Source organism: Protopterus annectens, chromosome 4.part0, assembly GCF_019279795.1.
Source record: "Protopterus annectens isolate FY-2018-M chromosome 4.part0, PAN1.0, whole genome shotgun sequence".
Classification (NCBI taxonomy): domain Eukaryota; kingdom Metazoa; phylum Chordata; order Ceratodontiformes; family Protopteridae; genus Protopterus; species Protopterus annectens.
Window position 1 is genome coordinate 1,081,229,231 of NC_056733.1, and position 24,072 is coordinate 1,081,253,302.

Sequence of the window (24,072 nt, forward strand, 5' to 3'; positions counted from 1 at the left end):
CACTTCTGCATGCAGATTTTCCCGAAATACTCTGCTGGTGCTGTATCAGTGAGTTCTCGTGATTGTCCCTCACTGATGGGTGATAAATTCAGCAAAGCTGCTGAGGTACCAACACAGATCCTACCCGCTAACCCTTCATATTTTTTGTGCACTTCTCCTGTCCTCTACTTTACCTGGTCCTTCCTGTTCTCTCCCTGTTTTCTGACCACATCAACTTACATAGCATTATGGATGGACAATTTCCCACTTCTCCAGGCAACCTGGTTGACATGGGCATCCTTAGGCAATGTAGCAATTGCCTTCTGTACTCTGACCACCCACTTCTTCTAGTCCACACATATTCATTATGTGCAAGATGCATCTATATCAAGAACTTTCTCACTCACCAGTCAGTTCATCTGAAACTAAGCAGGTTGTCAGCATGCACACCTCACCTCTTGCACCTACCAAACCAACAACACACAAACCTGCATATGTGGAGGTCCTTACCAGATGCTTTCCTAAAAATCAGAGACTTCCCAAACACAAGCACGATTCACATAATACATCCTCTGCAGAAATTAGTACACATAATATACCCCATACTAGTGTCTCACCATTCAAGCCCCTAAGGCATAAAACACAAACAAACATCTTGGTCATAGACATCACAGTTGTGAGACACACAGGTGTCCCTCTCACCATGTTGGATAAGGAAAAAGTCACGGTCGGCTGTCTGTCAGATGCCAGGATCCTCCACATCACCCACGCACTCTCAACAACAGACACTGTTATGACTCTGTCCTATTCCATGTTGGTGTGAATGACATGAAACGTACCTCACTGGACTATACGAAGAGAGACATGACTGAGCTCTCTGATTTATGTGTCTCAGACAGGTACGCCCCTAGCCTTAAACAACATTTTACCTTCCCCCTGAATGATACCTCAATACAAACAAACAATGATTGACTTCAACAATTGGCTTAGTTTGTGGTGTCATTCAGAAGGTATCCAGTATCTTTCAACCTGGGATGACGTGGTCAACAGACCTCGATGCTTTAGAGATGGTCTTCATCTGTCATCCATGGGATTTAGGTTACTGGCTAAGGTTCTTGACAGCCCTGTAGTACCTTCTTTTAGGCAATATCACAAGAACAAAATTCCCAACATAAAATTACCCTGTAAAAACAGCCTCAAAGTTATGCTGCTAAATGCTAGGAGTCTAAACCAGAAACTGCATTCATTGGAAGCAGTCCTCACCTTGTAAGATGCTGACATTTGTGCAGTCACTGAGACCTGGTTTAAGACTGTGGAGAGCACCCCAGCTATACCAGGTTACATTTCCTTCCACACTTTCAGATCACAAACTGGAGGCATGTGAACTAAAGGTGGTGGTGTATCAATATTCATTAAAGATTAAATACACCTCTAGACTGGTTAAACAGCATGATTTCCTTGAATTACTTCAGGTAAAATTGACTGTAGATAAGACCCCTCTTCAGGTCATAGCCAGCTATAGGACCCCCTCCATGAATCAGGACATTGATGCAAGTAGGTCCAGGTTGGCTGAGTGGATCAAGGTACAATCAAACACCCTGGTTTTGGGTGACTTTAATTACCTATCTATTGACTGGGTACGTTGTACATGTTCTAACTCACTTGGCCAAATATTTCTGGATTTTAACTCCCAAGACCTAGACCAGCTGCTTGATACACCTACAAGGGGATCAGACGTCCTGAATCTGGTGCTCATTGACATGGGGGACTGCTGCACCCACCCCTCAGTGTGTGCCATCCCTGATGAGATCTGACCACAAGACAGTCTCACTAGAAGTAACCATAACACAAGGGCGTCCCTTAGTAACAACTAGACTAAAAAACTTCTCCAAAGCAAAATTGCAGCCTCTTACGTGACCACATAAATAGCTTCATAGCCCTCCCCCCACTGATGGAACAGACACCTATGCTGAGTTATACACCAATGCTTTCTACAAGCACCTGTATATTTGTATTTACTCTGCCGTACCTGATGGAAAAAAAAAGCAAGATCTTCAAGGAAAAATAAACCTGCCTAGTTGACAATTGCCATTAATAGGCTATACAATAGGAGAAAGAAATTGCTGTCTAAGAGCAAGAAGAAACCAGTCTCAAAACTGGTAACACTCCCTCCTCAACTTAAACGAGCAAATAAGACTCCTAGTGAACTCCTCTAAAGCTTACTACGAATCCAAATTAGCTTCCCTAACTAAGGATAACAACAAGACAGCGTTCTTTAGTTACATCCGTAACCTCAGTGCAAATCTGGACCTTACCTTTGAACTCATAGTTAATGGTGTGAAGTATACCAAACATGTGACTATAGCAAACCTGGTTCATAGGTAGATACTAGGCTATTGGCCCAAGGGCCTACGTAAGCATAGCCAACAAGGTTCCCTGGCTTACGCCACCCAAGAAAATTATTTTCCTGTGCCACTGTCGAGCAGAGACACAGAAGTGATCCCCGGGGTGTATTTCCTATTTCCCATCCACTCATCAAGATTTTTCTTGAAGAGTGCTAATGAAGAACTTTGCTTGACATAGATGGGTAGCCTGTTCCAGAGTATGGGAAGTCTCTGGGACAGAAATCTATCCCTCCAGCATGTCCTGTTTATTGTGATGACAAGTTTTAGGTCCCTAGAGCGTGTAGCTCGGAGGGATTGGGATTTCTTTAGGTTTTACATGATCAGCAGCTCTGGGTTTGACATAGCTTTATATGTTGGGCAGAGATCGCCTTGGAGTAGGCGATATGCTACGGAGTAAACCTGGAGTTGTTTGAGGTGGTCAGTGTAGGTGGCTGACAGGTTCAGTGAAAGCTTGACTCCCCTGTCCCCACAAGATGTACTGCAAAGCATATCTAACACCCATTCCCCCACCTAGTATCTCCAAGGAGCAGGTCTTTAAATGCCCTCTCCAAGGCCAAAAACACAGCCTGTATGAGTTCAGACATCATCCCAGGCTGTGTTCTACATGGGTTAAAACAGGAATTAGCATCACCACTGGGCACACTTTTCAATCCTAGCCTAAACTCTGGCTTCGTCCCAGTGTAATGGAAAATGGCTACCATCATCCCTTTGCACAAAGTGGGTGCATCAATGGACCCATTAGCCTGACCAGCCTTATCTACATGAATCGTCATGGACCTTATTAACAAAGATATCCAAACACTCAACCCTACCCAGTTTGGCTTTCTCAAGGGGAGATCATGCCTGTTAAACTTGGTGGACTTTTTTGAGACAGTCACCAAAGCCCTAGACGAGGGCAAACCTGTGCATGTAGCCTACCTAGACTTGGTCATGGCCTTTGACACAATCCCCCACTAAGGCATTATTGATAAACTCACTTATCTGGGTATCAACCCATATATTGTCAGGTGGGTTGTAAACTGGCTCTGTGATAGAACTCATGCAGTCAAAATAGGGGACTCCACCTCTTCCAGCAGACCTGTAACCAGTGGTGTTCCACAAGGATCGGTTCTGGGATCCCTTCTGTTCAGAATGTACTTCTCTGAAGTACAGGCTAAAACTAAAGGACTGTGGCTGACAATGTGTGCTAATGACCGCAAACTGTGAGAGCTCATTGAAACCCCTAGCGATGTAAACATCCTGCAAGAAGGTCTTATGCAGACTAATGCCTGATACCAAAGTCATGGTCTTAAACTTAATGCAAAAAATGCATTACCGTCCCCTTCGGCAAGGGTGATGTTCCTGAAAACTGCCCCATCAATAGCAATACCCTAAGCGCACAAGTGCTGCAGTGGTGAGAGATCTTAGCACACAGATGGACAGCAACCTTAACTTTGATCACCATGTCTCCACAGTGGTGAGAAGGGACATTTTTGCATTGCCTTCAGAAAAAAATGCTGTAATTTAAATCAAAAGGTGCTTTAACAAAGTGGTAGTTTAATGGTGTGCACACACAACAAAGTATTAGTTTAAGGGTGTACACACTTATACAACCAGCGTATTTTATGCTTTTCCCCCAACAGAGTTTTGTTTTTCAATTGAACTGTACAGGTTATAGGTCACATTGAAGTGGGAAAAGTTTTGAAATTATTTATTGTGGTCTCATTTTTTATATCGCAAAATCCTGGCATTTTAACAGGGGTGTGTACACTTTTTTTATATCCACTGTACACTTCCCTCAAAGGTCAATAATAGAGTACAGTGCTCCCTTTGGTATGTTCCTTTCCAAAAGATCTGCAGCAATTGGAGAGCCCATAAAAGTTCCTTGCAAAGAAAATTCATGGTGTTCAAGATCTGTCTTGTGCGTTCAGACTGAAACCATTGTCACTTTAATCTGTGTCATACAGACTGCTCAGAGGTGACCTGCACCTTGCATATAGAGCAGTCTCTGACCCAGTTTTATTGGAAATACTGCGCACACGCAAGTCAAATGGCACACGGTTCACTCACTCAAAGGACCTTAACCTGGTATGTGACATCAACAGAACTTGCTGGAGAGACGGATTTGTTTCACGGAGGTTGCTCCACCTTTGGAACAAGCATCCTATCCCTGTTAAACAAAGCCCCTCATTGGCCCTATTTAAGGGTAATTTGGATGATTGGGCGGGTAACCGGAAATTCACCCTGGGGGTTCCATGTGTGTCCCTCTTGGAAAGGGGTAATAGGTGCTGATTTTAGTGTCTGTTTGAACCACACACCCTGGGGAACACAAGTTGAACTTGCCTAGGCTTATAAGGGCCCTGGGACTATTAGCCTAATAACCTCCTGTGATCTCTGACTTGGATGATCATACCCATTTAGTCCTTGTATCAAACAAAGGGGTTGGGAGGGTGGGATAATGGTTAAGGTGTTTGCCTTACAAACACAAGGTGCAGGGTTTGAGACTCACAAGGGATAATTGGCTAGGCTTACAATGGCAGTTAGGCTAGTACTAACCTATGAACCTAATACCCCTCTAATGGTGCTAATTTGAGCCACTTGTGCCCTTTAGTCCATGCATGAGGGCTGCCATCTCCACTTTGGATGATTTTGCCCATGTTCTCCCTGTATCCTGCCAAGCTCCTCCAGTGATGCTAATGTGAAACATTCTAAAAGTCCATGTCTGAATGTGGTGTACCAGAGTAATTCCTGAATATGCTTGTTAGGCAGCTAATTTTTAATATGTTTTTCATTCTGCCAGTTTGCATGTATGCATGCATGCTCAGACCTGGTGGTTACAGAAGTATTGGGCAGAGGCAAACAAAAAGTGGAGATGGCTGCAGACAGAAATGCACTCTAGACACAGAGAGTAATTAGGACACTGTAACCTTGAAGGGAAGGAGAACCAGGAGTCAGCAGAGGCTGCAAGATGTTGCCATACACCATCATTTAATGGTGACCACTGTACTGTGTCATGCCCTACTACATAAAAGAGATGGGCATAAAGCTGTTTTTGCCTCCTTGCTCCATGTACTACCAGCAGGATGGGAAGTTTAGAAACTGGGCACTCCCATCTTTTTGATACTAGCATTTGATCTAGCATGGAATAATTAAAGCTTTGTGGTATAGTGGTTGTTATGTTTTCTTTACATGCTGAAGGTCCTGGGTCCATTCCACAGGTGCTGCATTATAATGGTTGGCATAATGGTTAAGGTGTTCGACTCACCGACACAAGGTACAGTGTTTGATTCTTATCTTTGAGAGGGAAATTGGCTAGACTTAGAATGGCCCGTTAAAGCTGTTAGCATAGTAATTCGCTATGAGCTTCTGAACTTACATGGAATCTAACTATATTAGGGTTCCTATTAAATGACCGAAGATGCATTCTTTCGAATGTATCATGATTGAGCTTGAAAGCACGAAAAGGCAAAATAGCGAAACTGCATATAAGCGAATTCTTTCCCTGGGAAAGAAATCGCTTGACCGCTTCTGTTACTTTGACGTTTTTGTGACTGTAGTGCGATCTCTGAGTAGGTATATTTAAGTAGGGGGTGGGGGGGGCAAAGCCCCCCAGTTTATGCAGTGTTTTTAAATTTTTTGTGTGTTTTTGTTTTGTGGAACAGCAATCCCCCCCCCCCGGAAAAAAATCGCTGTTCTAAGCATTCAAGATTGTAAGCTTTCGCTTACATGGGTTCGATAAATCGTTGTTTTTTTTTTTTTTTTTTTTTTTTTTTTTAAGCATTCGTTGATTTAACATAGACCCACTATATTATGCTTTATTTGCTTTATGAACGCCTTCCATTGTTGTTTGTGTTTATTCTGAATGACACAGCATCAAGTTTTGTTCTGTGTTTTTTTTTTTTTTTTTTTTTTTTTTTCTCTCGCTTGGAAGCGGCATTATTCGCAGTCTGTAAGTTTTGTTTCCTTGTGTTATCTTGCATTTCACCAGTATTCAAGTGCTGTCTTTTAGTTGCATTTCAGAATGTCATTCAGTTAGGTCCGTTCTTCTAGCCTTCTTGTCCTTTAACTTTTTGTAGCCAGACATGCGAAGGGTCAACAAGGTATTTGGAGAGTTTCTCACATTACTTCTCCACAAGCACTAAACAGAAGGTTTAGGATTGATGAAGCTGCTGCTATGTACTTGCATTTTTACACAGTTCTGATGTACCTGTGCCCATTCTGCATAGCTGTGCTTAAAATTGCCTTTATCTTGGGTTCTAGTGCCAGGTCTGGGGACTGGTGTATGTTTTCTTAAATTTCACATTCTGGGCAGCCTAGCAGTGGTTTTAGGCATTTATCTTGATGGCTTATCTGTGCTTTGTGAATTTGAGTGTCCTGGACTGTGCATTGACTGCACTTGTTTACGTTTCTTTATGCTGTACTTCATAACGCCATTTGTATATTGTGTGTTTTTTGTTTTGTCTTGGAAACTACTAATATCGGACATTGCTGATCCCATGGACTCACTAGCTCAACAAATGTTTTATAAAGAAAAAGCAGCTGGTGTGATGAGGATGAATTAACAGTGGGCAAAAGCACTTGCCTGTGAGATTTGTTACAATATGGTGAGCAGATACTGTTAGTATGTGGGGCATGTATGATGCAGGGAGGGGAGGCAGTGTTGTTTGTCTCATTAAGCAAAGGGCAGCATGCAGAGTAGTGAGGTAACTGAAATGCGAGGAAGAATTGATGCTGGTTTCGGTAAGTGGAATGTAAGATGTCATTTTAGCAAATGAACGGGAGTAAAGGTTACTATAGTTAGAAAAGCATAATGAACTCTCCACAGTGCAGTGCAACAAGCACATACCCAGAGCTGCAGTGACAAAACTAGTTAATTCAGTTAACCTAAAATGTGTTTGACAGAGTGTATATACTGTAGTTTTGCTGTGGGGAGGAAGGTTTTGCAGATGTGGACATAGTACCATATTTTCAGTTGCAGCAGATTTTTATACCTTTTTTTAGGGTAACTGTTTTTTGTGCAGTCTGATAATGTGCGGTTTCTTGTTTTGTAGATGAGTCCTTCTCCAACCCTCTGGCTCCTGAAGGCCATGAAGTGGAAAGTCACCGTTCTGTGCAGCTGTAAGTATTGAAGAAACCCATAACTAACCCAAAGCCTCTACTCTGGTGCATTGCTTGTAAGCAGAAGTTGGGAGGAGTGTGTTGCATTGAAGTAGAGCTAAATAATTTGATGTGATTTTGTAGACTGTAAAAAGGAAATGATACAAAAGAGGACTGTGTAGGCAGCTGTGCTTCAGAAGCAATAATAAAATCAGGGTAGCAGGATGACTCAAAGGTGCATTGTGCTTCATGTGCTTGGTAACATGCAGTAAGGTTTTAAAAGATTGCAGTACAGTTAAGGAAACAGGTTCAGTACTTTATCTTGGGTATTAGAACTGTTTTAAGAGGATGTGCAGGAGTAACAGGAAACATTACCAGTATGTGACTCGCAACCTGCTCATCTGGCTCGGTACATTTTATGTAGGTATGTAGCAGGGTATGCAAGAATTGTGTCAGTTCTGAAAACATATTTTACCGTACTTTATCTTCTGTGCACTGTTTTGCATACATAGAATTTGGTTATGAGGAATTGATAGTCTTCTGGTGGTAATTTGAATTGATCATGGCGAATTTATTCCTTGGAAGTGATCAAAACCCATTAAATTGCACACAATATGAGAAGCTTTTATTTTGTCATTTGGACTCTGAACATCAAATCTTATTTCTTCTCTTATGGTCTGTATAGTATTAGTGAGATTATTGAACTCTGGAGGTTCAAGACGTGTTTCTTTATTAATGATGCTAAATGACCTCCCTGTTTATAAATAATGCTGAGGAGCACAGTGGCCCTGTAACAGTGATTACTTCTGTGATGTTTGTTGAAGCAGTCCATTTCTGTTGTTGGCTGTATCTTTTCAGTGTTGCAAGCATGCTGTATTGTTGGGTGAGCTATCACAATTTCACAGTTGCTACGTATTTGGTTTGTAGATGGTACATTTTTATTTCATAAGTATCATTCTGTATCAGTCCATGTTGTTAGTGGAAAGTCCTTTAACACTGTTTAGAAAATGATCTTCTTGCTGCTGGCTTATGTTTAACTGTGTTTCCTCTTGCTGTGTTTTTTTTTTTTTTTTTTTTTTTCCTAGTGAATGCACATCTAATAAAAAGTGGCAAGTTTTGTTCAGCCACTTGCCGAGAGCTTTGTAACACCCTATTTGCTCAAGCAGCTGTAATGAAAAATTAGCAGCCATGACCGTTATCTTTACTGTGAACATATCTGTTCCTCTGAGTCCCAAAGTTTATCTTCCAGTAAAAAAAAATAAATACCCATTATATTGAGCACTGTGCCCTGGTTTCCATACTGGTTTTAGTTTATTATTAAAGCTGTCTTTCTGATCACAGGTAGAAATCCTGCAGGCTGTTGATTCATGGACATTTTTTCTGTCATAGGATCATAGGAGATTAGTAGGCTCCTGGCCCTGAGAGTCTTATAAGTCTAGCCAAAAGTTAAGCCCATGTTTAGACAAGTCAGCACCCGATGCCCTTGTCCAGCAGGGACACTGGTGGAATCCCAGGGGGTATATTTTCTGTTTCCCATCCAGTTATCCAGGTTGCTCAAGAGCTACTCTGCTTGATGTGGAGAGGGAGTCTATTCCATAGATGAGGGAGTCTCTGGGACATAAATCTGTCCTGCCACAAGTCCTGTTGATGTCACAGACCAGGTTGAGGCCACGCGTGCGAGTTACTCAAGTGGAGCTTTACTTGCTGATATGCAGCAGTCCCATCGAGGTGGGGTCCGTGATCTCCTTGTATGCCAGACAGAAGTTGCCTCTGAGGAGTCTGTATGAAACTGAGTAGATAGATAGGGCTGTTTAGCCTATCTGTGTATGGTAGATGTTTGAGGCCCTGGAGTCTCCTGGTGAGGAACCTCTGTGGTCTCTCCAACAGCTGCATTTGCTTTGCGAGGTACATGCCGAAAGGGGCATTGTACTCAATAATGGACCTTTATAAGGGAAGAATACAGGGATGTTGTGACTCCTAGTCTCTGGATAAGATACCCTTACTTATGAGGTGGGCCATGTAGAAGGCTTTCCATACAATGGAAGCAACATGGTGGTCAGAAGTCAGGTTGCTGTCAACCTGGGTGCCCAATTCCCTCTCGACTGATCGCATGCTTAGGACATTGTTATTAATGTGGTAATTTGCGGGGACATCACTCTTCCCAAAGGGGGTGATGAAGCATTTTTTGGTATTCGGCTTGAGGCTATGTTTCTGGCACCAGTCATTTGTCTGAGTGAGACTCTCTTGAAGGATGTCCACATCACTAGGGGAAGTGATGACAGCACCCATCTTGCAGTCGTCTGCCAACTTGGTCAGCCGTAGCCCACTGGTTTTGGCCTGCACCTCAGAAAAGTATATCCCTAATAACAGAGGCCCCAAGACCGAACCCTGGGGCATGCCGCTTGTTATGGGTCTACTGCTTGAGGTGGCTTCCCCTATTTTGACTAGCTAGGTTCTGTTGGTGAGCCAGTTTGCTGCCCATCTGATAAAACTCTCTCAACTAGGCATCAACCAATATGTTATCCATTATGCCCGAGTGGGGAATAGTGTCAAAAGCTTTGGTCAGGTCAAGGTAGGCTGTGTGCACCATCTTCCCCTTGTCCATGGCTTTGGTGACCGTCTCAAAAAAGTTGACCAAATTTAGCAGACATTACCTCCCCTTGACAAACTCAAACTGTGTGGGATAGAGTGTTTGGAGGTTACCAGTGTCCTTGGGTCCATAATGATAATCTGTTCCTTGGCCTTGCAGATCATGCTTGTTAGGCTGATGGGTTTGTAATTTCCTGGATCGTTGGACGCTCCACCTTTGTGTAAAAGGGATGACAGTGGTTGTCCTCCATTCAGCTGAGACAAAGCTGGTAGTCGGGCTTTGGTTGAGTAGGGCACCTAATGGTTCTGCAAGTTCCTGCCTGAGTTCATGTAGGATGCAGCCTGGTATGTTATCGGGTCCCATGGAGGCTGCATTTTCTGCCTTTGAGAGAGCAGTGATGACCAGTTGCCTAGATATAAGGGGACAGGGGTGGGTACTGGGGATGTCCTGACTTATTGGTGAGGGGGACAGAGGAGTGACGTTTTCGCTGAATCTGTCAGCCAGCAAGTTTGCTATATCTGTGTCATTTGTATATGTGGTGTCCTCGACCACCAGTTCTGAATAGATCTGGGTGTTTCCTTTGAAGTTGCAGACATATGTGAGGAAGATCTTATGACTGTCTCTAGTAGATGTGGCCAATTTGGACTCTGTGTGCTTTGGAGGATTTCACTAGTGGTCTTATTTACGTGTTCAGGCTAAGGAGGCATTGCTTCCAATTGGGCACCTGCTCCCTCTTGGTCTTGGACAGCAATTGTTTTTCTTTTGTTATAGAGTTTATTTATTGCAGATGTCCACCAGATAGGTTTACTCTTCCTTGCGAAGGATAATTTAGTCCTGTTGGGTATTCCTTATTCCATGTATCTGTATAAGTGCTTGTATAATGCTTTGATGTAGATTTGGATATTGGTTCCAGTTCCTATGGAGAGGGAGGGGGCTGTGACGCTGTAATCAGCTTTGGAGAAATTTTTATGTCTGATCCTAGCTCGAGGCAGGTTGGTGGAGATGGTGACTTTGAAAGTGACCGCTTTATGGTTGGATCTTACCAGGGAGGATGATACTGTAGGGATGCTGCAGTGGTTACTCCATGTTGGTTAATACAAAGTCCAAGATATTATCCCCTCTTGGGAGAGTATCGACTAGCTGTTGCAAGGCATTTGCATTGACAAAATCGAGGAATCTCTGGGGATTTGTGTTCTGGCATGAGTAATTCTTCCAGTCTGTTTGGGACATTAAAGTCACCCAGGATCAGGATAAAGGGTTGAATCTTGATAGATTTAAACAGGTCCAAGTAGGTGGATTGGGCATCTTGAGTCAGATTTGGGGACCAGTAGCTAGCTATGATTTTAATAGGGGTCTTGTCAATGGTTGACTGCACCTGGAGTGTATCCTGTGCGTCATACTGTTTTACCAGCCTGGAGGTGTGTATGTCTTTAATGTATATTGAAACTCCACCTGCTTTTGGCTTTACTGCCCACAGTTTGGGATCTGAATGTATGATAGGATGAGTAACATAAGGCTGGGGTGCTCTCCGCAGTTTTGACTGCACAGATGTCAGCATTTTCCAGGGTTAAGAAAGCTTGCAATGAGTGCAGTTTCATGTTTAGACTCCTAGCGTTTAGCAGCATGACCTTTAATTTGGCTTTTGTTGAAATTTTTATGTTGGTTTTATCAACCTCAGGACTTTTCCTAAAAAAGGCACTATGGGGGAGGCAAGAGCCTTTGCCTGAAGCCCAGGTGAGACAGATGCAGGCCATCTTTGGCAAAGCATCGTGGTCCGTCGATCGTATCTTCCCAGGCTGTCAGGTACTGGATCCCCCTGGAATGACAACAGAAACTAAGCCAATTGTTAGTCAATCATTTTCTGTTTGTACTGAGGCCATCATTCTGGATGACAGCAGAATGCTGCTTAAGGCTAGGGACATACCTGCCTGGGTCACATAATCAGCGAGCTCAATCATGTCTCACTTCATATAGTCCAGAGAGGTACGTCTCAAGTCATTCATGCCAACATGGACTGTGACAGAGTCATAACAGTACTTGTTGAGAGACTTGAGTGTGTATGTGATATTGTTTATTCTGGCACCTGACAGACAACTAACCGTGACTTTCTCCTTTATCCAGCCTGGTGAGGCACATCTGTGTGTCTCACAATGGAGTCTCCTATGACTAATATGTTGGGTTTATGGTGAAGCCTTAGTGGCTGTGAGACAGGTGTGTGGACTATGTGTGATATGTGGTGTGGAGAGCTGTGGAGATCACATGTATTTTTGCCTCAGAGGTCCCCTTTGTTTGGGTATGTTTATGTGGAGGCCCACCACATATGTGGGTGTGTGTGTTGGGTAGGTGGTGTTTGAGGTGTAGTGATTGTGTTGACAACCTTTTTGGTGCCAGATATACTGGCTTGAGGGGGACAGAGTATGGACTCCCAAGTTCCTAATGTAATTGCATCTCTCACAAATTGTGTTCCTAGGTGGTGGTAGTAGATGGTTGTCCATGTACATGAGGCATTTGCTACACTGTCTCAGGATGCCCATATCAACCAGACTGACAGGAGAAACTGTAGGAAATTGTCCAGCCATATTTCTTAGAATCTGAGGGAGAAAAGCCAGGGAGAGCTAAGGAGTGGGCCTAAAGCCTTAAGACTGTAGAATAACCCTTAATTTAGACAGGCTATAAATAAACAGTAATAAATGCAACAGAAAAGATGCAGTTTAACATTTAAGAGAACCAGCAGCAAATAGTAGGAAAAAGCAAGATGAAGTAACAGAGTAGTAGAAAGAAACACAAATACAGAAAAATATAAGCAGCTGAATAAAGTATTTTTTGTTTTGTTTATTTATTTTTTTTATAAAGTAGAAAGGGAGAGAGCAGGAACAGCAGATAATTCAAGGTTAAAGGGCTGAGGGGTTGGGCTGAGGGGGTTGGCCTTCCCAAATGATCTCTGTATTAAGAGGATTGAGCTAATGAGATGGTACTGGGAGGAGTGTCCCAAATCAAATTTACAGTAGGGGTGGGCATCTGCAAAAGCCACTAACTTTAAGAACACAACAGCAATTGGGTAGGAGAAAAATTTTCAGCACAGATCAGAAAGCAAAATTCGGTCAGCAAATATATAAATAATTCAGTCAAGCAAAAATAGACAGTGCAGAACAGTTAAAGTGCAAAAAGATATACTTATCAGCTCTATATATCCAGATTGTTTGAGAAGCACTCTGACAGGCACAAGGAGATTCTAGCAGTGATATACCTGCTTAGCATCTTAAGAACAGGCATTTCTTAGTGTTTTGAAACAATTGCATTGTGGACTGGGAGGTGTGCAAAACTGAATTTCTCCATTCTTAGCTTTTCTGTGATCATAATTGTCTTTTCTCTTTTATTAATAGAGTAAACTGATAAGAACAAAAATGAGTGGATTAAGCAACAGAGCTTATTAAACATATGAACAGGCTTAATATTAATACATAGGCTAAAATCCCTGATATAATTAATTACCTAAGTGTTTACAAAATAAAAGATGTAGAGAGCATTTTTCTGACTGTTTCTTTTTGTGGAAGGTATTGTTTTATGAATGTTTTAAGAGAATATTCATTTTCCAGTAACCCACTTTATCCTTTCACATGTGGTGGGGATGCAGGAGCCCATCACAGCAACCAATAGTTATAAGGCTTTTTTTTTTTCTTTTCAACTCCTACTGTCTGTCAGCCATCGGACCCCTCCCAGACAGTTGGCCCATACATTCCCCTTCACTGAATTTGGGGGCAACCAGGAAAGATCATCATTAGAAAGCCATCGGGGGCAATCTGAAGTTTTTCTTTTTTTCCCAACCCTAACTATGCGTAGCTGTCAAAAAGTAGATGAATTCAGGTTTTGCTCACTTCTGGGCCAGAATGCAGTTGTTTTAAGGGATATGATTAGCATTTCCATGAGTCCATTGTTTTTTAGAAGATGCCCCCCCCCAAAAAAAATGCTAATAAAAATAAAAAATGTGTCAGTGTATAACCAGCTAATGCCATGTTTGCTTCTTATTTATCCTTGTTTACCAGGTTAGTGCCACTTGCTAGTAACCTCTCTTCAGGGGAGACCTAAGGTGGTATTTATTCTACTAGGGAAATTTGGCCAGGACATCAGGGAACTTACCGTATATGTGGGGAAATGTGACATGATACAAAAAAGTGAATTGAAACCTGTTATAATTGTAACATAATTTGACATTTATGGGTGGATTGTAAACATGAAAAAAAAAAGAAAATGAACAAAGAGAAGACATTTTAGTAGTAGTAGAAATAGAAGAAAAACTAGCTGACAAAAATAACAGTAAAGAAAAGGGTTCTGAAATAAGTTATAAAAAAAGACATAAACTGGGAGTTAATAAAAGGAGAAAAAAGAACTTCAAAATAAAGTGTAAAAAGACAGGAAAAAGAAAATTTAAAGGGGGTAACTACAAAACAAAAAGGAAATGGATGGAAAATAATAGATAAAACTAGTAACGAGGGGGGTTGTTTATAATGGCTAAGGATTGTCACATTTGGAGTGGGAATTGGCTAGGCTTAAAATGCCCTGTTGGCTAGCTTAGTAATTTGCTATGACCTTATGAAAACATAAATCTAAGGAAAAGGGGAAATTAAAATTTCATAGTGTTTTCTGTAAATATGAAGAGTATTAAGAATATAGAAAGAAGAATAGGGATTTTGGGGTATTGTAATACATGTGATACAAGTGTAATTATATTGGAAGACAATATTTTTAACAAATGAAGAAAGATTACAAACTGAGAAACTATGGGACAGAAAAATAATATGAAATTTGGGGAATGAGAGGTGCTGTAATATAGCCATATTCTGTATAAATACTGTAAAGATATTGGAGTGTATTTATTTAACATTTGTTTACCGCGAAAGTCTTGACACAGGTCCATTTTCAGTGGAGGCCTGGGGAGAAAAGCTCCAACAATATGGAAAACAAACATTTTACCACAAGAAAATTACAAGTACAGCTCAACAATGAAATTACACATGACACCTTGGCAATTTTAACAAAATTTTGTACATCAAAGAATATATGGTATTATACAAACTAGACAAGCATATATATTAAAGCACACTATATTTTTGAGGAAGACTTGAAATGATTTGAGGTAAAAGATTAAGTATATATAGGGAAGGAAGAAGGCATAATAGGATAGTACTGTAAAGTGTAGATCTAAAGAAAGTCAGAGAGTGTGTATAAAAAAGTGGAGAATATAGAGTTAGTCAGGTGGGTAGCAAGGGCAAAGCCAGGATTTTTCTAAGTGAGTAAATAGTTTTTTTTTTAAAATTGTACTATGGTTGTTGTGTCTTTCGGCTTTTCCCGGTTAGGTCGCCACAGCGGAACTCTGGTCCGCGAAAGATTGGTAGTTGATTTTTACGTGCCGAGTTACCAGCCCTGACGCACAACCTTCAACGAAGGTATGCCCATTCACACATGTCTCCACGCAGAAGACGCTGTAGCTGAGAATCGAACCGGACAGCGTCTTACTGTGAGGCGACAACGCTACCGCAGCACCACCACCGCGGATCTAAATTATACTATGGTAGTTTAGCAAAAATGGGAAGATTAACCATTATAGAATTAAAATATAAATGACAAGTATGTAGAATTGTAACATTATATGATTATACTGAGTGTAAAGAAAGAAAGCTTACTTCATCAGATTTTACACTATGTAGTGATCGAGGAGACTTTAATTGTGGTTTAAGAAGCAAGCATGAAAAGAAAAGAAATGATATAATAAAATGTTAGACTTTATAAGATGCAGTAAGTTAAACCTTTGGGATAAAAATCATGGACTAAAACAGGGTGCATGAAGAACTGAAATAGATTATTTTCTAGTATCAAAAGGTTTAGTTATAAGAGAAGATGTCGTTGAAACATGTAAAAATAGGAAAAGGAATAAAAAGGATAAATGCAAACGCATGGAATGGAGAATGAAAGAAATTAGTAATACAGTTAAAGAGCATGTTACTGTGAGGACATTTTATAAAAATTGATCTGAATGCTAATATTTAAGGAAGAATATAAGAAATGGTTTTATAGTGCCAATATGATGTGAGAAAAGTAGAAAAATAATATAAAAGAACATATAAAGATGCATTCCAAGATTTAGAACATAATAGTTTTTTGGCAAAGAAAAATAATAATGTAATGTAGAAAGTACAAAGAATTATATGAAAGAAATCAAGAAAAAATACAAGAATTGTCAGCAAAAATATTTTTTACAAGGAAGAAGAGAAGAAATATGTTGCTTAAGCAGATTAGTAAAGGAAGAGGATAGTGAAATGAGAAGTAAAACTGTAAAAGGTGAAATAGAACGTGGGAAAAGATTATAAACAGTGTAGTGCAATATGTGCAATAAATGTTTAAATTAAAAAAGAAGGTAGTGAGAAAAATGGAAAGTAAAAAAATTAACAGAAAAGGGAGTAAAGAGTTGGAAAAGGAGATTTTAAATGAGCTAGTTAAAGTATTAGGACAGGTAAATATAGATTTGGCTACAGGAAAGACTATGGGCCGGATTCACGAAGGCTTGCACGGAGTCTAAGAGTAGTGTAAGACTCCATGCAGCCTTCGTGATCCAGGAACAGCCCAAAGTCCGTGTAAGAGTCAAGCTAAAACGGCTCTTACACGGAGTGGGCGTGGATAAGCTAATCACCTCACTTGCAGCCGAATAGCATGCAAATGAGGCTGATTAGGGATCCAGGAAGCCAAGAACAGCCCGTGTAAGAGCCGTGTTAGCTGCAGAAATGTACTCAGTTGACAACTGAGTACGTTTCTGCAAACACAGCAATGGAGCCATGTCAGCTCCAAATAAAGGGTGCATATGTTATAGGCAGCATGCCAATGGCCAAATATGTGGCCATTGGCAAGGTAACCCCATGCAAATATATGAAAAATATAATTTTTTTTTTCGGCAATTGCCGATGTGTAAACCCAGCGCAGCCCCGCGCAAACAGGCTGCGCTGCATAGAACATAAAAACGAAGGTTTTAAACCTACAAATGTAGGTTTTATGCAATACATGGAATGTCAATGGAGGGACCAGCAGAGGAAAACCAACATGGCCACCGTGTAGTGGTTGCTAAGGGGGGAAGCTGAGTCTAAGAGATGTAACTAAGCATTAGTAGGCAATCTGATGCAAATGAGTGTAAGGATACTGAATTCCACTGTCACATAGCAAATGAGCACATTCTGAGTAGTGTAAGAGTTACATACGGGGAGGAACAGAGTAGGAGATAGGTGACATCACAGGGGAATGGTAGAAAGAGATGCAGTTCATTGGAGGTAGAGTTACATGACAGATGTCAGACAGATATCAAGGAAAGAGGTGTGCCACTAAGTAAACATGATAAAGTCAAGAAATGGAAGGTGTACACTGTTGCCTACACCAAAGTTTCTTGCTGGACGTATGCTTGCGTGTGCAGCGCCACAAAGCGAAGTAAGGCGGTGTCTGGCGTTTAAGACAGTGTGCGTGTAAGGCAGACTGAGCATGTGGGAGCATGTTGGGAGATGTTTAACACCGTTTGCTGGCGTGCGCGTTTAATCGAATAAGCAGATCCAAAACTGTGTAAGTATGTGTGCGCGCGTGTAAGCCACTGTGAGCGTGTTTCTGCTGGTTTGCACACGGCTCCACCCTGAGGAAACGGAAAGGAAAAAGGAAGCAACAGATGTACTAGGAAGTTAGCAGGGAATACTGCTGGAGCTAGCAGGTGAAAACAATTAGATGCAGGCAATTACACAGGCAGAATACTAGGCCAGCCCAGCACTTAAAACTCTGCAAACAGCAGTGCAGAATGTTTCTCTGCAAGACAGGAGTTAAGTTATCAGAAGTGAAAACTGAAAAAGCTGAACTCGGAGCAGAAATGTTAGGGGCTGCCATAGCTGTCATAAGGAGACATAGGCGACTTGCTGAGGGTGGTGACAATGCAGATGGTGCCAGACAACCCGTAGTGAGGAGACGGAGAAGAGTGTACAGGCCCAGGGTCACCTACCATGGATTACATGAGCTGGAGATAGTAGAGCGCTATAGAGTGGACAGAGACCTCCTGCAGCAAATAGTGGAGCTGTGCAGGCCACGCCTCACACACAGAACCAACAGAGGGGAACCCATCCCAGTGGAAACCAAGGTATGTGTTGGCCTAAGAATACTAGCAACAGGTACCTTCCAGAGACCAACTAGCGATATGATGGGGATATCACAGGCATCAGCTTCCAGGGTACTGCACCAGTTCCTGGATGCCATGTCAGCACATGTCGGTGATCATGTATACTTCCCCAATGCCCGTGAGGTATTGGCCAGCAACATGCGTCTCTTCCAGCAAATAGCGGAATACCCTGAGGTAGTGGGTGCAATAGACTGCACGCACATACGCATCAGCACCTGCCGGTGAGCGGGATAGGGCATACATCAACCGCAAGGGCTTCCCCTCCATCAACTGCCAGGTCGTGTGTGATGCCCAGGGCATAATAATGAATGTGTGTGCTGGCTGTCCTGGGAGCTACCACGATTCCCACATCTGGCATTTGACGCAGCTGTACCAGACATTTGCCAATGGGGACATCCCACACGGACACCTAGTGGGGGATGCAGGATATGCACTGGAGCCGTGGCTGATGACACCCATCAGAAACGCACACACACCTGAACAGGAACGCCATAATGAGGCACACGCACAAACACGTAATGTAATAGAGCGTGTGTTTGGGCTGCTCAAGTCACGGTTCCGGTGTCTGGACACATCTGGTGGAGCCTTGCAGTACACACCAACTACATGTACCCAAATTGTCATGGTATGTGCTATGCTACATAATATGATCTTGCGAAAACAGCTGCAGAAGGACCAGCATAGGGCTGGGCCAAACAGCCCCCCACCATCACCAAGGCCACCACAGGCACAGCGTGACTCTGAGGAGGAACAACCTGAGCCTGCCCCAGTAGGCAGAAGGAGGCGTGCCCAGTATGCCCTGGCCTTGGCAAAGAGGCAACGCATAGCACATACATTGGCTCAGTAGGAACCTTGGGAATGATACCCCTCTCTGACTCACTCATATAGTAACAGGGATGCCTAACGTGACACAACCTGCTCACAAACATGTACAGGGAAGTGTAATATGTGCATCCGACAGAGGCAGCCCTGCAGCACCACCTGAGGCATGAATGCTATGTGTTAAGTAATGTAACACCAAGTACCATATGCACACCTGAGGACCCCGACTAACATCCTACCCTCAACAAGCAGCATGCCACAACATGACAACAAGATGATGAAGTGCAACAATTGACTGAAGTATTGCAGTTAGGCAAAGGGGACCCAATGTGTGCCAGTCTGGGATGACATGCTGAGCATGACATGATGCACCACCTGCTAGGACTGGCGTGCACCTATCAGTGCAGGCCGTATGGATACTGGCAAAGGCTGTTGTCACGCACAGTGTGCCCTGAATAGGTAAGGCTCAAAACACAAACCTATCTCCATAGGTACCAGAAGGGATAAGAATAAGATAAGGGATAAGTTCAAACAGCAAGATGCATGCAGTCTAAGCCCACCCAGTATGGAGAATGTTGATAACTGTGCTGTAACAGAAATCTGAGGCAAGGCTCACAACAGCACCCTAACACTACCAGGTTACACCTCATACTGTGCTGTACATCCTCAAAACTTGGAACAAGCTACAAAGGAGGGTGACTAGCAAGAATTGTCAAGGATAACCACACCCCATGTTGGTACCACCACAAAAAGCAGCATGGACTAGCCATGCTCAAGTAACAGTGGCTAAAACTGCCCCCCAGTTTATAGCCTGCTACAGACTACTGGCCCAACACCAGGAACTGCATCCGGCCCATGCTGGAATGCATGAATATATCAAGTCCTCCAAACCACATTATATTGGGCGACTGCAAATACCCAGACACATAGACTGGGAGCATTATACCAGCTGCAACAGTGTAGGACAAAAGTTCATTGAATCCACAAACCAAAAGGCCCAGGAACAACGTACCACCCCCACAAGAGGGGTAAGCATACTGGATGTGATAATCAGCAACATGGGTACGGGATGTCAAGATGAGAAGTGTATTGCTCACTGGTAAAACCAGACCATATAGTAATCACACTGGATATACAAATCCTGACCACAGTCCCTGGCCGGAAAACCACAGTGGAAAACATGTGCTAACTTGTCCTACACTGTTGCAGCTGGTACATACAACCAGCTTATTGGCCTAATGGTTAAGGTGTTTACCTTACAGACACAAGGTGCAGGGTTTGATTCTCACATGGGGTAACTGGCTAGGCTTAAAATTACCTGAAAGGCAGGTAGCCTAGTACTAAACTATCAACTATGAACTTAGTTGGGAGGGTGGCCTAATGGTTAAGGTGTTTGCCTTACAAACACAAGGTGCAGGGTTGGAGTCTCACAAGGGATAATTGGCTAGGCTTAAAATGGCTCGCAAGGGCAGTTAGCCTAGTACTAATCTATGAACCTATGAACCTAAGCAATATTTGCACACCTCCAAACTGATGTGGAATCCATTAAAGGTCCTGTGCAGGTGCAAAATATGGGCCACACCTCAGAACCTGTAATACAGCCATTCCATGAACACTGCCAGGAATGCTTGGATTATGCAGTCCCAAATTAAAACAAGACACAGTGCCTAAATCTGGCATGGTGGACACCAGCCATAACCAAAACATGCAAGAGAATGAGGAAGCTACTACATGATAGAGCAAACATGAACAATGAAGTAATTACTGATCAGTAGTATGGCAATAAAATCTGTCCACACATGCAATCCACTAAGGCCAGCCACAACAAGTGGAATCTGTGAATCCTGAGGGAATGTTACACCTGCCCCAAGTACACAGACAACCCCCAACTCCACCCAAGAAATACAAATATATGTGAGAGATGCAACCATCCATCCAAACCGGAGGCAGAGCTCCCTCAACTCAGTACACCCAAAACAAGTCTGTGGTGTGTGTGGTTACCTTCTCCTACTAACACATACCCACATAGACCTATCACAACTGCAAACCAAACACATAAACACAGAAATACATTCCCGGAGTCAGAAATCACAAACACAGCACACCAACAGAGGCCACTAAAGCAGACACCCAATGCCTCCAAACATAGCACATGCAACACATAGCACACAAAGCTGGTGTGCCAAACAGTCACAGGCCAGAAGGAGAAACAACATGCCTGATACAGTTGTAATAGGTGACTCCATAGTCAGACACAGTGCTGTCCCGCACACCAGACTGAACAAGGGAAAGGGTACAGTAAGCTGCCTGTAGGCTGCCACAATATGCCACATAACAGAAATATGTAGGTCACTCCAAAGCAAATAGAAATATGATGCAGTCATAGTCCATGCTGGTGTGAATGACCTGAGATGTACTGCCCTAGACTACATGTAAAGAGACACAGATGAGCTATCCGATTATGTAGTCCAGGCCGGTATGACACTCACCGTTCGCAGCAACCTACCCTTACCAAGAATAATGCCACAGTACAAACACGGAATGATCAGTCATAGCAAGTAGCACACTTACTGGTGTCATTCCAAAGAGGATCCAATGTCTGTCTGCTTGGGATGTCATGCTTGACAAGCCATGCAGCTGCCCTTGGGATGGCCTGCACCTGTTACCCCTGGGCGTCTGAATATTGGATAAGGCCTTTGCCACCTCCATACAGCCTTTTGTAGGCAAGGCTGAAAAGACTGACCCACCACCCGAGAAAACATAAGTGGGAAGAAGCATAAGGGAAATGCTGACCAAAGCCAGATGTGTACACCCCAATATGCATGCTCCCGAGGCCATCCCCAGAATAGAGAACATCGATGTCTGTGCAGTGACAGAAACCTGCTGCAAGGCTCCTGACAGCACACCAGCACTACCAGGTTATACCACGTACCATGTGTCATGGCCCCAAAACCTGGAACACAACATAAAAGGAGGTGAGTATCCATAGGCAGCACAGACACCCATATGTCCAGGTAACTGACAATGCACAAGGCAGTGGAGTTCACCCATGTGCAACTAACTGTAGGCAAGACTGCTGTGCAGTCTGTAGCATGCTACAGACCGCACTCTCACACACAATAACCCCCCCAACCGTCCTGAAGACACTGGACAGTATGAATGTCCCACCAAATACCAAACAAGGTACCATGAATTACCACATAGGTGGTAAACCATTATGTATGGAAGGAGTAACCAGGGACCTAGGGACACAAGTGGACAGTAACCTGTTATGTGACACCCACATTGCCAATGTGGCTAGGAAGACTGTCTACATGTGACACCGTATCAGGAAAGGAGTCACATCTACGGCAACAGAGGTCACTGTGCCCCTATACTTTTCCCCAATCACACCCATAATCCAGTACAATGCCTCATATGGGATCTACCTTACCTGACACCTGCAGCAGTTAGACCGCAAAGGTACCTCACCAAGAGGATAAAGTGTCTCACATATATGTCATATGCTGCCTGGCTGTAGACACCCCAGCTGACTCCAGTCACAGACTGCCCACACAGAGGCATTGCATGCCTGTTGTAGGAGGCCATGCCCAACACAGGAGTAATGGACATGCTCCACCCCAGACAACACATATCCATTGGAGCTGCGAGTGAGAGATGTCTACCTCAACAAATAATGAAATAGGATGTGCCGGTGGGACAGATACATAATCCAGAGGCTCCCCACACCCTGGACCAGAATCCCACTCCATGTTAGGCAGAGCCCCTCACTGACACTGTTCAACAAGAATCTTGCCAAGTGGATGGATGATTGTAGAGTTACAGTGCGGGTCTTCACTGTGTCATGTCCAGACAGAGGCACAGCAAAGCAAATCATAAATGGCCATAATATCCACATAGCAAGGGGTCTCAAAAGCCACACACACTCTGGCTAGGCTAACAAATGCCCAGGGTGGATAGCCTAGTATGAACCTATGAACCTATGTAGATACAAATTGTACAGGACACTAAGGATAATCCCAAGGCTTACACAACTGATGGTAGGAGCCATGTTGGGAATTCACAGATATGCCCTGAATCACACAAATACCACAAACACACACACATATTGCCAACATACATCCTGACAGGTGCAGTGCAAAGCCCCACCCCCACGAATGCAGAATATCTATCCCAGCAGACTGCTGGCCCCTGACATTGCAGATGCTGAGGTAACAGACAACATCTCCAAAGCAAAACACACAGCAGCAATGGTATGAGATGGTGTCCTGGGCTTAGTGCAACATGGAGTCTAAGATGAATGGAATGCCAAACCACACTACTGCTCAATGTCAGCCTTACCACAGAATATGTACCCAAAGAGCATTGTACAACAACAGTGGTCCTTCTCAACAAAGGTGTTGCCTGAATGGATACTGAACAGTACTACCCCAGAATCCTGAGAAGCCCAGATTGCACAGCTATGGAAAGGATCAGCATGTACCACAGACATAAGGATGTTGGGGACCTACTGACACGGACCCAACCCAGTGTGGCCTTCTCAAGTGCAGATCCTGCCCCTAACCATGTTTGACTCAATTGAAACAGTCATTAAGGTCATTGATGAGGGCAATGTGCTCCACACAGTGTATCTGGACCTTGCAAAGGCTTCTATACAATACCCTACATGTTCAGTATATATAGGCTCACCAGCGTAAATATAAACCCACATGTCAGTAGAGGGGTTGCAAACCAGACCAAGGACAGAACAGACATGGTCAGACATGCTTCAGCCATGTCAGACTACAAACCAGATATAACTGGCATCCCACAAGGCTTGTCCTGGTATCTCCCTCGTCTGGCATATATGTCCCATAGGTACAGGCAAACATGGAAGGACTGTGTCCTAACATGTTTGCAGAGGACTACAAACTGCTCACCACATATGATCCACCAGCTGACACACACATCCCACAAAAGGGCCACATAGAAACAGACTACTGGTGCCATAGCTATGTCAGCAAGCT

At 43.1% G+C, this 24,072-nt stretch overlaps 1 protein-coding gene across 1 annotated transcript in view; it reads left to right on the forward strand.

Moving 5' to 3' along the window:
• The window catches only part of IK (IK cytokine), a 776,265-nt gene that overhangs the window by 24,244 nt on the left and 727,949 nt on the right, over positions 1 to 24,072 (forward strand). The window contains exon 2 of the mRNA XM_044069023.1: positions 7,415 to 7,481. Coding sequence (XP_043924958.1) covers positions 7,415 to 7,481 — 67 coding nt within the window. The remainder of the gene's footprint in view (positions 1 to 7,414; positions 7,482 to 24,072) is intronic.